At 40.1% G+C, this 12,487-nt stretch overlaps 1 protein-coding gene across 1 annotated transcript in view; it reads left to right on the top strand.

Annotated features, from left to right (window-relative positions):
* The first annotated feature begins 4,358 nt into the window (after positions 1 to 4,358).
* kif13ba (kinesin family member 13Ba) overlaps positions 4,359 to 12,487 on the top strand; it is a 50,533-nt gene continuing 42,404 nt past the window's right edge. Inside the window, 3 exon segments of the mRNA XM_030720752.1 lie at positions 4,359 to 4,419; positions 5,331 to 5,680; positions 11,083 to 11,176. Of these exon segments, the coding sequence (XP_030576612.1) occupies positions 5,611 to 5,680; positions 11,083 to 11,176 (164 nt within the window). The 5' untranslated portion in view covers positions 4,359 to 4,419; positions 5,331 to 5,610.

The following is a 12,487-nucleotide window of genomic DNA, read 5'->3' as shown; positions in this document are numbered from 1 at the left end:
AGTATAAACCACTATTGAGCAGAATGAAGTAAAAGGTGCAGCAAAGCCAAAATGTGATGTCCCCATATGTGGACGCAGGGATGCAGGGAGGAGTGTTTTCTTTATTGAAGACCCAACAGCAGAGGGGTGTAACATACAATGAAGGACCCTAAACAGAACCAGATCTTCAACATGAAGCCAGTTTTGGGTTATAAATTCAGTTTTAGGTGTATTCATTTAGAGTTCATGGGAGTAAAATTAATGTGACCCTGCACAGCAATGTTGCTGAGACCCCAGCTGTTTGCAGTTCATTTAATGAATAAACAACTATACAAAAAATAACTAAACAAAACTCTAAAGATTCAGGTATTAAACAGGAATTATCCTTGAACTGTTCCCTGTGCTCCCTTCCTGGCTGCTCCTTTTATCTGACCTCTGACCTCTCATCTGGCATCTGTATACTGTACATATATTATCTTTGTTTTGGCGATAATAAAAGGCTGATTCCTCATTGCCCAAAGTGGAAGGTGCTGATTTAAATTGAAAACCATTGAGAGAAGCAGTGTTTTAATATTCGTTAAAGCCCCTGCCCTTTGCCTCGTAGGAAAACCCCTCGGGAGTCTTAATCACTCTCAGTGCTCCTGCTTTCCTTCAGTTGTGGGGTGCAAACATTAACTTTAAATTAACCAGGTTGAAAGAAAGTAAACAGACAGGCAGGACATTAAGTTAATTTAATATTTTTTTTTTTTTTTCCAGTCACTTGTGACAGCTGCAACATCCTTCTCTCCCCGTCTCCTCTCACTCCCACCCCTTCTGCTTCGGTCGGCTATTTCCAGTTCTCCTACGTATAAGAGGAGTGGTTTGTCTCAGTAATCATTTGACATCCGCTCAGTCACTCCTGCTCAGCATTTACGTAGACGCATACGTCATGTGAGTGGCAAAGTGAACAGATGGGAGCGTGGCGCAGAGTATTAAAACCGAAACACATGCAGACCTTTAAACTGAAAATAACAGACAACAATGAGAACCAGCACATTAGGATTCATTCATAAATAAGTTCTATGTTTTCTTACACTTATTTATCAATTGATTTCCTATCAGGCATCAAAATTATAAAAGGTCACAATGAATTCTGTGTAACACGTGCTTCCTGGGCATGAAGGGATCAATGAATGGGGCTGCCAGGTCTCCTGCCCCTTTAGGTCCCTGAGTCAGAGCCACTCTTTGAAGTAAATGCTAACATTTGTTATTAGGGAGTCAATCAGATGATGACAGAGGCATTCAGAAAAAAAAAAAAGAGAGATGCAAAATGATGAGAAAGTGAAGCAAAACAATTATAAACAGACACAAAAAGACAGCTGCAATGAGAGCAGTTACAAAGAGGCACAAAACAGCTACAAATTAACAAGATGATTATATGATAATGAGACACAAGAAAAAGAAACACAAAATTACCAAAGGCAGACAAAAACAACAAATAGAGACACAAAACAATTAAAAAGAGACACAAAATAATCACAGTGATAAAAACAAATAATTCCAAAGAGTCAAACAACCACAAATTTATGATCATGCAGACAAAAGGTGACAACAAAGAGACAATAAAAACAAACTCTGATTTTTTTATTTTGTGGTATTTTGTGCTCATTCTTGTGCAAGATTGTGTTAACGATAACATGATTTATGACAAACAATGAAATATCAGACAGTGAAGGAGGCAGTCATCAGAGTTCATTAACTGGTCATTTTACCAGTTTGATCCTTGATTTCATTCATTATTATTATTTTCATTCATCAATATTCAAACTCCAGTGTTGAATATTGAAACAGGCACTTCCAAAAGGAATTCAGGAAAAAGTTAACACATCTCAGTTCCACTGATTTCTTCTGCCCTTGTCAATCAACATATCGTTTCATAGCCTTCATCAGAGCATGAGACAGATTAGAGATCATGTTACTTACATAAAGCAGTTTGGCAGGTGGCTGGCTTAAGGAGTCTACTTCATCTGACACGGTCAACATCTGAAGGGTGTCCTGGTAATAGATGCAGAGGGAACCATCCACAAATGTTCTTAGCTTAAAATGATTTTGAGGCTGATATAATTTTCTCATAGAGAATTACAGTTTGTAAAGGCAAAAGAAGCCATAAAATTGGCTCAGCAAAGGCTAATTTTTACATATCCAGTTGTTCTCCAGTGCATCACCATTCAGCGCTGCCACGTCTTGCAACAGAGCGCCCTCTAGTGGCCTCAACTGTGCCACTGCTTCTTTTTCAAGAACCACAAACAACAAATCAAACCTCATATCATACTACACTGATCTCTGTCTCTTCTGCTAAACAAGACTGTGAGAGAAAAACATGCACAACTCACAGATTTTTGTTTGGTTGTGTTAAAAATCAGTGAAGACAGGTCAAGCTCAAGCTACTTTCTTAAATATATATTTATAAAAAGGCTAACAAATTATGAGAAATTTGGCATGAACATTTGAAGAGCCATCTTTCCTTGCAAAAGAAACATGTTTCTTCTTTGGAAAGCTTAAATCCAGAACTTTAAAAGGCCTTTTACAGTCCTCACTAAAGCTGACGTTCCTCATCTGATTTTGCAAACTTTAGCTCCACCTGGCTTCACATCCAGAAACATCCTCACAGCCACAGTAGAAGCAGATCCTCCAAAGTCCTTAGAAATAATTTCACCGCTCAGCAGATATGTAACTGTAACAATACGATCCCAAACAGAACGAAGGAATAATTTGTTTCTGAGTATTTGAGAGGCATTTGGAAGTATTATCAAAAGTAATTTTAATTTCAATGCTCACAGGTACATAAAAGCAGCATATGCAGAATAAAAATACTGCAAATGTTGGTTGACTAGCCCCAAATAAAGTTTTGTAAGGTTTTTTTTCTCCCCAGGAAGTTATACTTCTACTACCGTCTCTGCTGCTCCAGATATAAAATACTTATCCTTTCAGTTTCACAGATTTATTATAAAATGATATGACAAGATGATGCAAGGCAGCGTCTAAAGTCACATTATTGTATAGTTATGTGTGGTGTTATGAATGAGCTAACAGTTATTGATTATTGTGTCTCCGCCTGTGTCCAGCAGGTGTCAGAAACCTTCCACACACACACACATCAAAATCAGAACTCACAAACTTTTGTTTTATTTAAGGACGTGACCTGACTTCGGAGTTTTTCCAAAAATAATAGTCAAATCAAAAGAGTTTCTGCAGATGTTTTTCAGTTTTACTTCCAGAAATATGGAGTAAGAGCAAAAAGATTTATAAATTACATATATTAACCAAGGCAGCTCACTCTCTGGGCACTATTTACTTTTAGAGGAATAGTATTGTATTTTGTATTTATTAATTTTGTTTTCTTTGTTCTTTGTAAACGTACATTAAGAAGTTTTATAGTGCAGTAAAAACAAGTGTAAAGTGCCGGTTGTTGTTATTTGTCCATTTTAATAGACCTGACATAATTTTGAGCATAATTATTATTTATGTGGATGAATTCTCTTCCTCCAAGGTCATACTTTTGGTAGGTTTTGGTAGTGTTTTCTCCATTTTGGGGTCAACTTGAAAGAAAAGCAGATGTGAAATGTAAAAGTGAGATCAGAGGTCAAATGTGACGTGATATTTGGATGCAATATTATTTTATTAGTATGGGAATATTTAGAATCCACATATACCAGTACCATTTCCTAAATGGTGCCAATGTAAACCAAGACAGTAGAATTTTAAGCAGAGTTTTAAAGATAAAATACATTTTATGAAAGTTTCATCTTATTTGACCTTGAAGAAGAGATCAGAGGTTAGGGGTAACATGATATTTGCAATCTCCATATATCATTCCCTATATGCATATATGTTACAATACAAACAATGGTAGTAAGGCACATAGTTTTAAATAGCTAAGTATAGCATTATTATCACTTTGACCTTCAGTTCAATCCATTGACCTTGTAGGAGAGATCAGAGGTCAAATGTGACATGATATTTTACATCTGTATACACACTAAATTATAAGGTTTTTTGTTCATTTTTGAACAATAAATCATTACTTTGACCTTGAAGACCTTGGTGGATGTAAGCCAAATTTTAATGAATTGTTAACATGACCCCAGTCTACACCCCCACAAAGTTTTATTAGAATTCATTCAAAACTTTTAGACTTGTCTGTTTACAGGCAGAATGACGCTACCAAAAAGATGACCTCGGAGGAGGAGGAGGCAATAAAGAGCTTGCCATTCATGAGGCATTAATAAACACTAATAATATGCAAAGACCGGTCTGTGCTGTGAGTTAAAATGAGTTAGCTCATTTTACTTTGAAAAAATATCGGAAGCAACACGTATATTATGTTTAATTTGATAGTAGACGCCGGAAGTGTCGCGTGACTGACCGGCTATAGACTGACCGGGGTATTGAACGCTTCTGGTAAACAAACATCTTCTTGTCTATATTTTATCCAGAAATTGGTGGCATTAGCTGCTATTTAATTTATTCCTCCGGGGTATCATTTAACGTTAGCAGTTAACGTCTTAGGAAGCCAAACTGCTGTGTGGCTAACGTGCCGTTACGGACCCGGCTGGGCGTATCCATGACGTACTGATGGATGAGCGAGGACTAAACTTTAAACTATCAGTAAAATGAAATTCAAGTTATTATATATTTTTTTTAAAGCGAAGTCTTTGTCGTAGACCGGCACAACTACAGAAATTAATATGTAAAGTTTGTATGTAGAGTTGGCAATTGTCTAAAATCGAGCAGGCCTAAAGTGAAGCAGCTGTATTTTAGTTAGTGGTTTATCTACATTCCGTATCCCTACCCCCCCTTTTTTTTTTTACCCTTATTGACAGTTCGTTATTTTAATACGACAATTCAGTGTAGTTAGTCGGCGTTTTGACAGCGAACGACGTTGTGGTGCTTTTATTCTGAATGAGACTTGCTGGGGCGGAAGGGCGGATGCTGCTCGCAGTGTGTAGCTCGACGCGAAGGAGGACAGTGGATTCCGTTGGGAAGCTGCAGATCATCGGCAGGCGGTTCTCAGTGGATCTCTCTCGGTTTCACTGACATGTTAACGGTGCCACCTCTGGGATGAGTTCAGTTAGGTGTGTAGCTCGTAGACTGGGCGTTGTTTTGGCATGTTATGAAGTGAAGTGGTAGGAAAGGTTCAAAACTTGCTCCTTTCCTGCCGCTGCTCCCCTTCAGTTTGCCTGCCAAATTAGCTGGCTAGCCCCTTTTTTTTTTTTTTTTTTTTGGCTTTGGAGATAGCATATGTTTGCTCAGTCACAAACCCCAGCTGCTGTAATATCCTGCTTGATTTACATGCGTCCTTCCTCTTCCAGCCTCCACGCCCGGGCGGATCTAAATTAGCCTGGAATATGAACAGAAGAAGAAAATAAGCACCAGCGGCCGTGGTGGTGGTGGCTGTCTTCCTGCAGGATTTCACCCAGGCTTTTTGTTTTTTCCTGTGGACATGTCTGGTCTATGGAGCAAAGCTGAGAGAGGCTAGCCGGCCGAGAGTCCGGCTAGCGCAGCATTTCCAGGGTTTTGGATGATTGTTCAGCTGAAAGGCGGATTTATTTTGGACAAGCGCTGCTTTCCCTCCCCGGGTAAGAAGACAGCATGGGGGAGCCGAGCCTGGACGGTTCCAATGTCAAGGTGGCTGTTCGTGTACGGCCCATGAACAGGAGAGGTGAGAGGGGGGCTTCAGGCTGCTGTGATTGGGGTTGTTATCCGTATAGAAAACTTTATTTCGTTTCACATATTCTAGAAGAGAAAGCAGAAAGAACCCAAAGATATAATTAATTGCTCCAGTGTGTCTGGGAACATAATGCCTTAGAATCAATTGGTTGACATACATTTCTGCACACCCTGAAAAGTAGCAACATTGTACTTGGAGCTTTCTCAGCTGCACCACATGTGCTCTAAAAGTAGTGATTTTGACATCATCTGTATACTTGTTCAAAGTTCAAATCACTGGCATTGTACATCATTCCTGATAATGTGGCCCAAATATCTTACTGTAGTCTCCCAAACAGAATCCTTTCTTGTGGCAAAGTCCACGGGTAGACGTCTTAAATTCAGGGTAAAGCTTTAGATGCACTGAGGCTTTATTATTATAGTTAGCCAATCTGACATTACTGTGTATCTCATACTTATATGGTGTATGGATTATTCACTGCAGGCTGGCCTGACTTAAATGCTCCCTCTTTTAATTTCATAGGAATGGGATGGCAGTCAGATTAGCACCCATTAGTGAAATGAGCTGCTGTAGCCTGACTGGTCTGGATGGCACATGTTTGTACAGTGCCGCCATAGGGCTTCCCTGATGGCTGCCTGCCATCCAGCCAGATTTAAAGCTGAGCTGCTGTGTGTATTGTTTGGAAGTCTGACATTTTGTCTCCTTTATTGGCTGACAGAGATGCCAGTAGCTTCTTGGCTTCATCTATCACTTGCTGAGGAGGAGTATTTTTGTTTTTTAATGTAAAGAATCCCCAGAAGGCTGACCTACTAATGCTGAAGCACCAACAGAGGTTTTTGTCTTTGCATGTCCCACCGTCTCTCCTGGGCTGCTAACATCTACACATTGGTACATTTTCAGCTCTAATTTTAGAAAAGCCTGGATAACAAAGGCACAGTGTTGCACAAATTTTTGTGCATGCTCAGATGCGTGCAGTGGTCAGTTACATTCCAGTTTTTTTTTTTTTTTTTTTTTTTTTCTGTGCTACAGGAAGGCACAGATGACATTTCCTGGCCAGTTTCCAAGTTGTGTTTGTGCTATGGGATACCATGTGTCCCATAAAAGGAGGATGAGAACTGCTGAGGCAGAGTGGTTGACCAACAACCGGCAGAATGAATCACGTGTGCCCCCCCTATCTCCCTCCTTTGAACTGGAGATGTCGGTCACAAGATCAAGGCAGTGGATCGCCACACTGTGAACTGATGTAGAGTAAACTCTGCAGGGAGGAATACTTTTCCAGTGATGGCTCTCTGTAAGATTACAGATTAGTTTTGCTCATTAAAAAAATCCAGTTTTCCACTGATAGCTCCAAGTTACTTGACCGGGAGTAATGGGAATTTATTTTAAGTACGTTTCTCCTGTTTTATGTCTTATATTTCTGTGTATTTAATCAGACCCCAGTTTGTCCTCGTTCACTTGTCCCATTTCAGTGTGATGTCTGACCTAACAGCTACAGCTGAGAGCTACGGAGGGCCTCGCTTACTGATTTCATAAGTAATAAAGGTTTGCACAGGTTTTCACTGAGAATGCAAATATGAGTCAGGTGTGCAAAAACTTAGCTGCCACGAGTCTGATGTCAGTAGTGGTTCCCACACACAGAGTTGGGCAAAAATCAAAGCCAGTGCTTCCATAGTCACAATCATTTAACAGGATTACTCACAGACTTTGGGGGAAAAAAATTGTGGATTTGCTACACATTAAAAAAGTGTATTTTAATTCAGTGGATTTCCTTGAACTTTAATGATATGCTCATCTCCCACTTTATTAGGTACACCTATTCAACTGCTCGTTAGCCTAAATATCTAATCAGCAAACCAGAACAACAGGAAATTGTTGGCTGGTCTGAGTCTCGATTTCGGTGATATTTGGATTGTAAGGTCAGAATTTAGCATAAACAACATGAACATAAAAGCATGGCTCCATCCTGCCTCGTACTAATGATTCAGGGTGGTGGTGGTGGTGGCTGCTTCCAGCAGGATAACGTGCCAGGTCATAAAGCTCAGATGATCTCAAACTGGTTTCTTGAGCAGACACTGAGTTCACTGATGGTTTTATGCATACTTTTCAAACCACCAAAAGCAACTTTCACTAATAGAAGAAAAGTTAGATCAAAGCCAGCCTTCATTTCTGTTAGTTAGTTAGTTACTTAGTTAACGTGTACATAAAGAAATTCCTGCACGTCCAGCAAGTTAAACAATTATTATTTTGGCAAAAAGGAATAAGTAGGAAAATTGAAAACTTGCTGAATGCAGTGGGAATGGGTTTGGAACCAGCAGTGCCACGTTTCCAGAAGTGCCTTTTCGATGGTTTCTCTCTCTGAATAGGGTTTCTGTCCACATCTACCAGGGTTCATGTAATATTTTAGTGATTTCATAAAAAACAGTGGGCAACAGTCACTCCACGAGAGGTGCACTCACAAATCCACTCAGACCTCAGGAAAAATTGCTCTCTGTGTGGTTTTTCCACTTCACACATTAACACCTTTGATCTGTTCAGCCGTGGCTCTTCCTCTGTTCCCTACCATCAGACAGCTGTCTCAGGATACAGTCATGGTAGTTAAGGGAGAGCATTTTCCTCTCTCACATTTCCTTAGCTGGTGTGGTGATTCAGACCTGCAAGTCTGAAATAATAAGCAGGCCTCTTTAACCCGAGGCCACTGTCCCCATGTATCCCAGGTTGAGGAGGAGAGGTGGTGTAGCTGCCTAGCTGGACAAAGGCAGGAAGGGAGTGAGTCTGAATGAGTATTTGCTAACGTTGCATAATGCTCCATGTTCCCATGGCTGTGGACTTCGAAGAACAGAGCAACCTCAGGCGTAGCAACGGCAACACCACGGCCAATCAGCTTCCTGGCTGATGTCAGTGCTGTTGTGCCAAACCTCAGCACCGGTAGCCCAGGGAAGGCCAGTGGAAAGCGGGAGCCCGTTATGGAGCAACGAGAGGCAGATAACAATGGGTACATTTATCCTCTCAACCATGCTGCATCACACTTTCCCCTCTGCTGAGCAGAAAGTACAGCTGCAGCACACGGGGCACATGGGCAATGTAGGCACCAGCAACAGAAGAGAAAGTGGAACAGAAAGTTTGCTTACTAAACCCTGCATGCTTGTATCAGCCCCCTTGTTTAACTTTTGCCCTATCTGTCATGGACACTCTGTTGAATCACCCTGTTTTGTTTTGGGTTTCTTGGGTTTTTTTTTTTTTTTTTTTTGCTTTGTAGTACCCTTGACAGCAGAAGAATTGGAACGTGATTCAGTTTCTCTGACCTTTTAATATGAAGTGTCCATGGCTCTACCCTCATGTTCCTGCCAGGAACAGTAGTATGAGCTTCTCTAAGCAGATAGTTCAGTTTTAAATACCCAATTTTCCAAATGGCCCAAAATTTCCATAAACTGCACAGACTTCTGTTAAGTCGAGCAACACTGACTCTTTGTGCTAGCGATATGTGGACTAATCATGCTTACATGCGTAGTCCTACCCCAGTGCTCCATTTTGAGCCAGGAAGGCCTCAGGATGTACAACTGCACATGCTGGGATTCCCATTTGTATCCTAGGGAAGGAATTGTACCAGCCAGATAAAGTGACTATTTGCATGCATTTGTTAGAAAAAGGCAACCATGCTAATAACTCAGCATGGAAAAACCTAACTTTTCATACTTAACCATGAGAAAAGCTGTACTTGAAATTGTATGTGAAGATCTGTGCTCTGCAGTAGTGATGCCTTGGTTTAAAAAAAAAAAAAAAAAGCAGCTGAAGAAACAGCACTTGTGTAATGCTGCTTTAGACAGTTAGTTCTTCTAGCAAAAAGGAATTGAAACCACAAACAGTTTTTCCTGTTCTAACACATTTGCTGATGATTGACATACTTACAAGTTCTTTCAAGCCTACTGCACATTGTAAAAAGTGATTATTGATAGTCATCTGTTTCATATTGTGGTTGTTTAATAATAAGTTTAGCAGCCCATATCTAAAGATTTGGCTAAAATGTTGATTGGCTATGGTGGTAAGATGCATATCAACTCCCTATAATAAAATTAATAGTAGTATATTGTGTATATTTACACATGGGCCAGAACAAGGTCATATTGTGGAAAGGTGGTATTTCTTATCAATAAATGACCTTGAGCAAACATTCATTTGCAGCTGAAGGAGCCCTGCTGTGACCTCTGATCCCTTGAAAGAAAAGGGGGTATATCTACAGGGGAGAACATGAATCCCAGCCACATATTTATCTTCAGAAATTGGGATTTACAAACATGCTTCCTGCTGGCACGGAAATGATATGGCATGTTGCTGTGTTATTGTTATGATTGGACATTAATTCTCATTTAAAACAAATGGACTAATTACATTTATTGAATACGTTGTGGCCATTAACCACACAGTTTTATTCTAGCTATTCGAGCAGTAAGTTTTTGTTTTGTTGTGTTTGCTTTGTTTTGTTTTTTTATTAGAGCCCCTGTGGCTCTAATATTCTCCAATAAAACAGCGGTGTTCTCCTACAGGTAACCTTTTTTTTGTTTTGTTTTGTTTTTTTTAATTTATTTAAATGCACAAGCAGTTCTGCCAGATGTTGGATGCCCAGGATATGCTGGCAGGACCTATGCTGCGAGTATGCAGACAGTCATCATTAGGTCTCATAGGGGAGGCAGATGAATGGAGAGACACAGGGACATACTAGTGTGTTTCTACTGGTTACTTCTCCAACTAGGGTTTTTGGAAAACAGACAAAATGTGGAACACTATATACACAAGTGTGTGTGTGTGTGTGTGTGTGTGTGTATGTATAGATATATAGATAGAGATATAGATATATATATATCTTCCATTTATAGTTCATTGGGGGAATGTAATTAGCAAAGCAGCAGTCTCCTGAGTGAACACAGCATTAGGACCACTCCTTATGCTGTGTTCTGGCCAAGTGTTATGTCATAGGCCCTGGTCAGAATAGGTTGTCCTTAGTCCTGTATGTGTTTGCATTTCTAACATAGCCAGGATATTGATTAGCCCAATGCTTACTCCAAGGTAAAAGGTCTTTTTTTTTTTTTTTTTTCTTTCCAGCCTGTGATCGCCATTCTGCACACCCAATTGTTTAAGCATGATGTTTGTTCCATAGGAAATTACTGCTCATATGCTAATATGCAATTTGACTCCTGCTTGTAACATGGAGAGGAAGTAGCTATCAGAATAGTGTTTGTAAAAGTTACTAAATATCAGCCCTGTATACAACACACTAAACATTTTGAATCATTTTTCTAAACATCATGTTTGCTTGTGAACTGGTGCAGTGCCTGGGATGTGTGAGGCTGTGAGCTTCAGTCCTCTGGCAATAACATTTTGTGTGTTCTGCTCCACAGAAAAGGAATTGAACACTAAATGTGTTGTGGAAATGGTGAAAAACCAGACCATCCTCCATCCTGCGGGAACTAACCTTGGAAAAGGAGACTCTCGGTAAGTCTGTTTGGAGCGTGACTCATGTCAACAGCTCTGATTTCTTCACGGGCAGTTCATTCCTTCCGTATTTTTTGTTTGTTTGTTTTTTTCCACCCTCCCAATAAGGGCAGCAGCGTATTTCTTGTGCAGCACTGAATGAAAACCGTCATAATAAATTTTGCACTGTTGTTCTTTGAAGCAATTTAAGAGGATGTGGGTGGAACAGGTTTGAGAAATTCTGAGAAATGTTCTGAGCACATTACCTTCAATGACCATCAAAGGTATACACCCACAAATCCTTTTAATAATCAGTGGGGAAAAAAAAGATGAACTTGCTTAAGAAAACCCCCCATTTAACTCTTGGTCTGTCAAACTTATCTAGTGGTAATTGTCTATATATCCCTTAGTAAATCTGTAGGAAATGGGAACCATGTTTAGCCTGCATTTAACCAAGAAGTGAAACTTTTGTGAAAGTGTCCTAGGCAAAAATAGGCAGCAAGTTTTGGTTTTTGTTTTTAGTGGGGTTTTTTTGGATGGTGGCAGAGACTGGAACTCCCAGAGAAAATCCAGACAAGCATGATGTAATTTCCACTACAGTGGTGTCAGACATGCGATCCGGGAGCCAGATCCGGCTTACCAAAAGGTCTCGTTCGGCCCAGTGGATGGTTTTGCAAAGTGTGAAAACTAGAGAGAACGCTTAATTTGATTAAATAAAATGCAATTTTACTCCTTTTTGTAGTGATGTCAGCCTTACTAAATATGTTTAGATCTAGAACTGTTTTTTGAATCATAGTGAAGTAAAGACTTGGTGTTTAGGTAGAAAAACTATGAATGTGAAGTAGAAGAAGAAGAAGAAGAAAGAGCTTTATTTGTCACATACATTTACATGCAGTGAAATTCATTCTCTGCATTTAACCCATCACACACATGGAGTATGTAGTACACACAGCACAGCATGGAGCAGGGGGCAGCCAAAGGGCGCCCGGGGAGCAACCTGGGGGGGTGGGCTTGCACACAGTGATGCCAGCCCGAGGATTTGAACCAGGGTCCTCTCAGTGACGAACCCTCTTCTTCTCCCCTAGGCCACCACTCCAGGCAAGAAGTAGGGCTGCATCTGTCAGTTATTTTAGTAATCGAGTATTATATCGATTATTCCATTGATTAATCGAGTAATCGCATAAGAAATACTTTTTTCGTATTAACAGTTCATCTGGTACTGAAATATTGCTAGCACCATTGGTGGTGCCCGCTAGCAAACTGTGGTTATAGCTATCCGTTCTGGTAGCTACAGCTGAAGTAAAGAAAAAAATAACAGCTGAAATTCTCAGC

The sequence above is a fragment of the Archocentrus centrarchus genome, chromosome 3 (assembly GCF_007364275.1).
Source record: "Archocentrus centrarchus isolate MPI-CPG fArcCen1 chromosome 3, fArcCen1, whole genome shotgun sequence".
In the NCBI taxonomy this organism is placed as follows: domain Eukaryota; kingdom Metazoa; phylum Chordata; class Actinopteri; order Cichliformes; family Cichlidae; genus Archocentrus; species Archocentrus centrarchus.
Note: the sequence above shows the minus strand (reverse complement) of the source record. Positions and strands in the feature narration are given on the sequence as shown.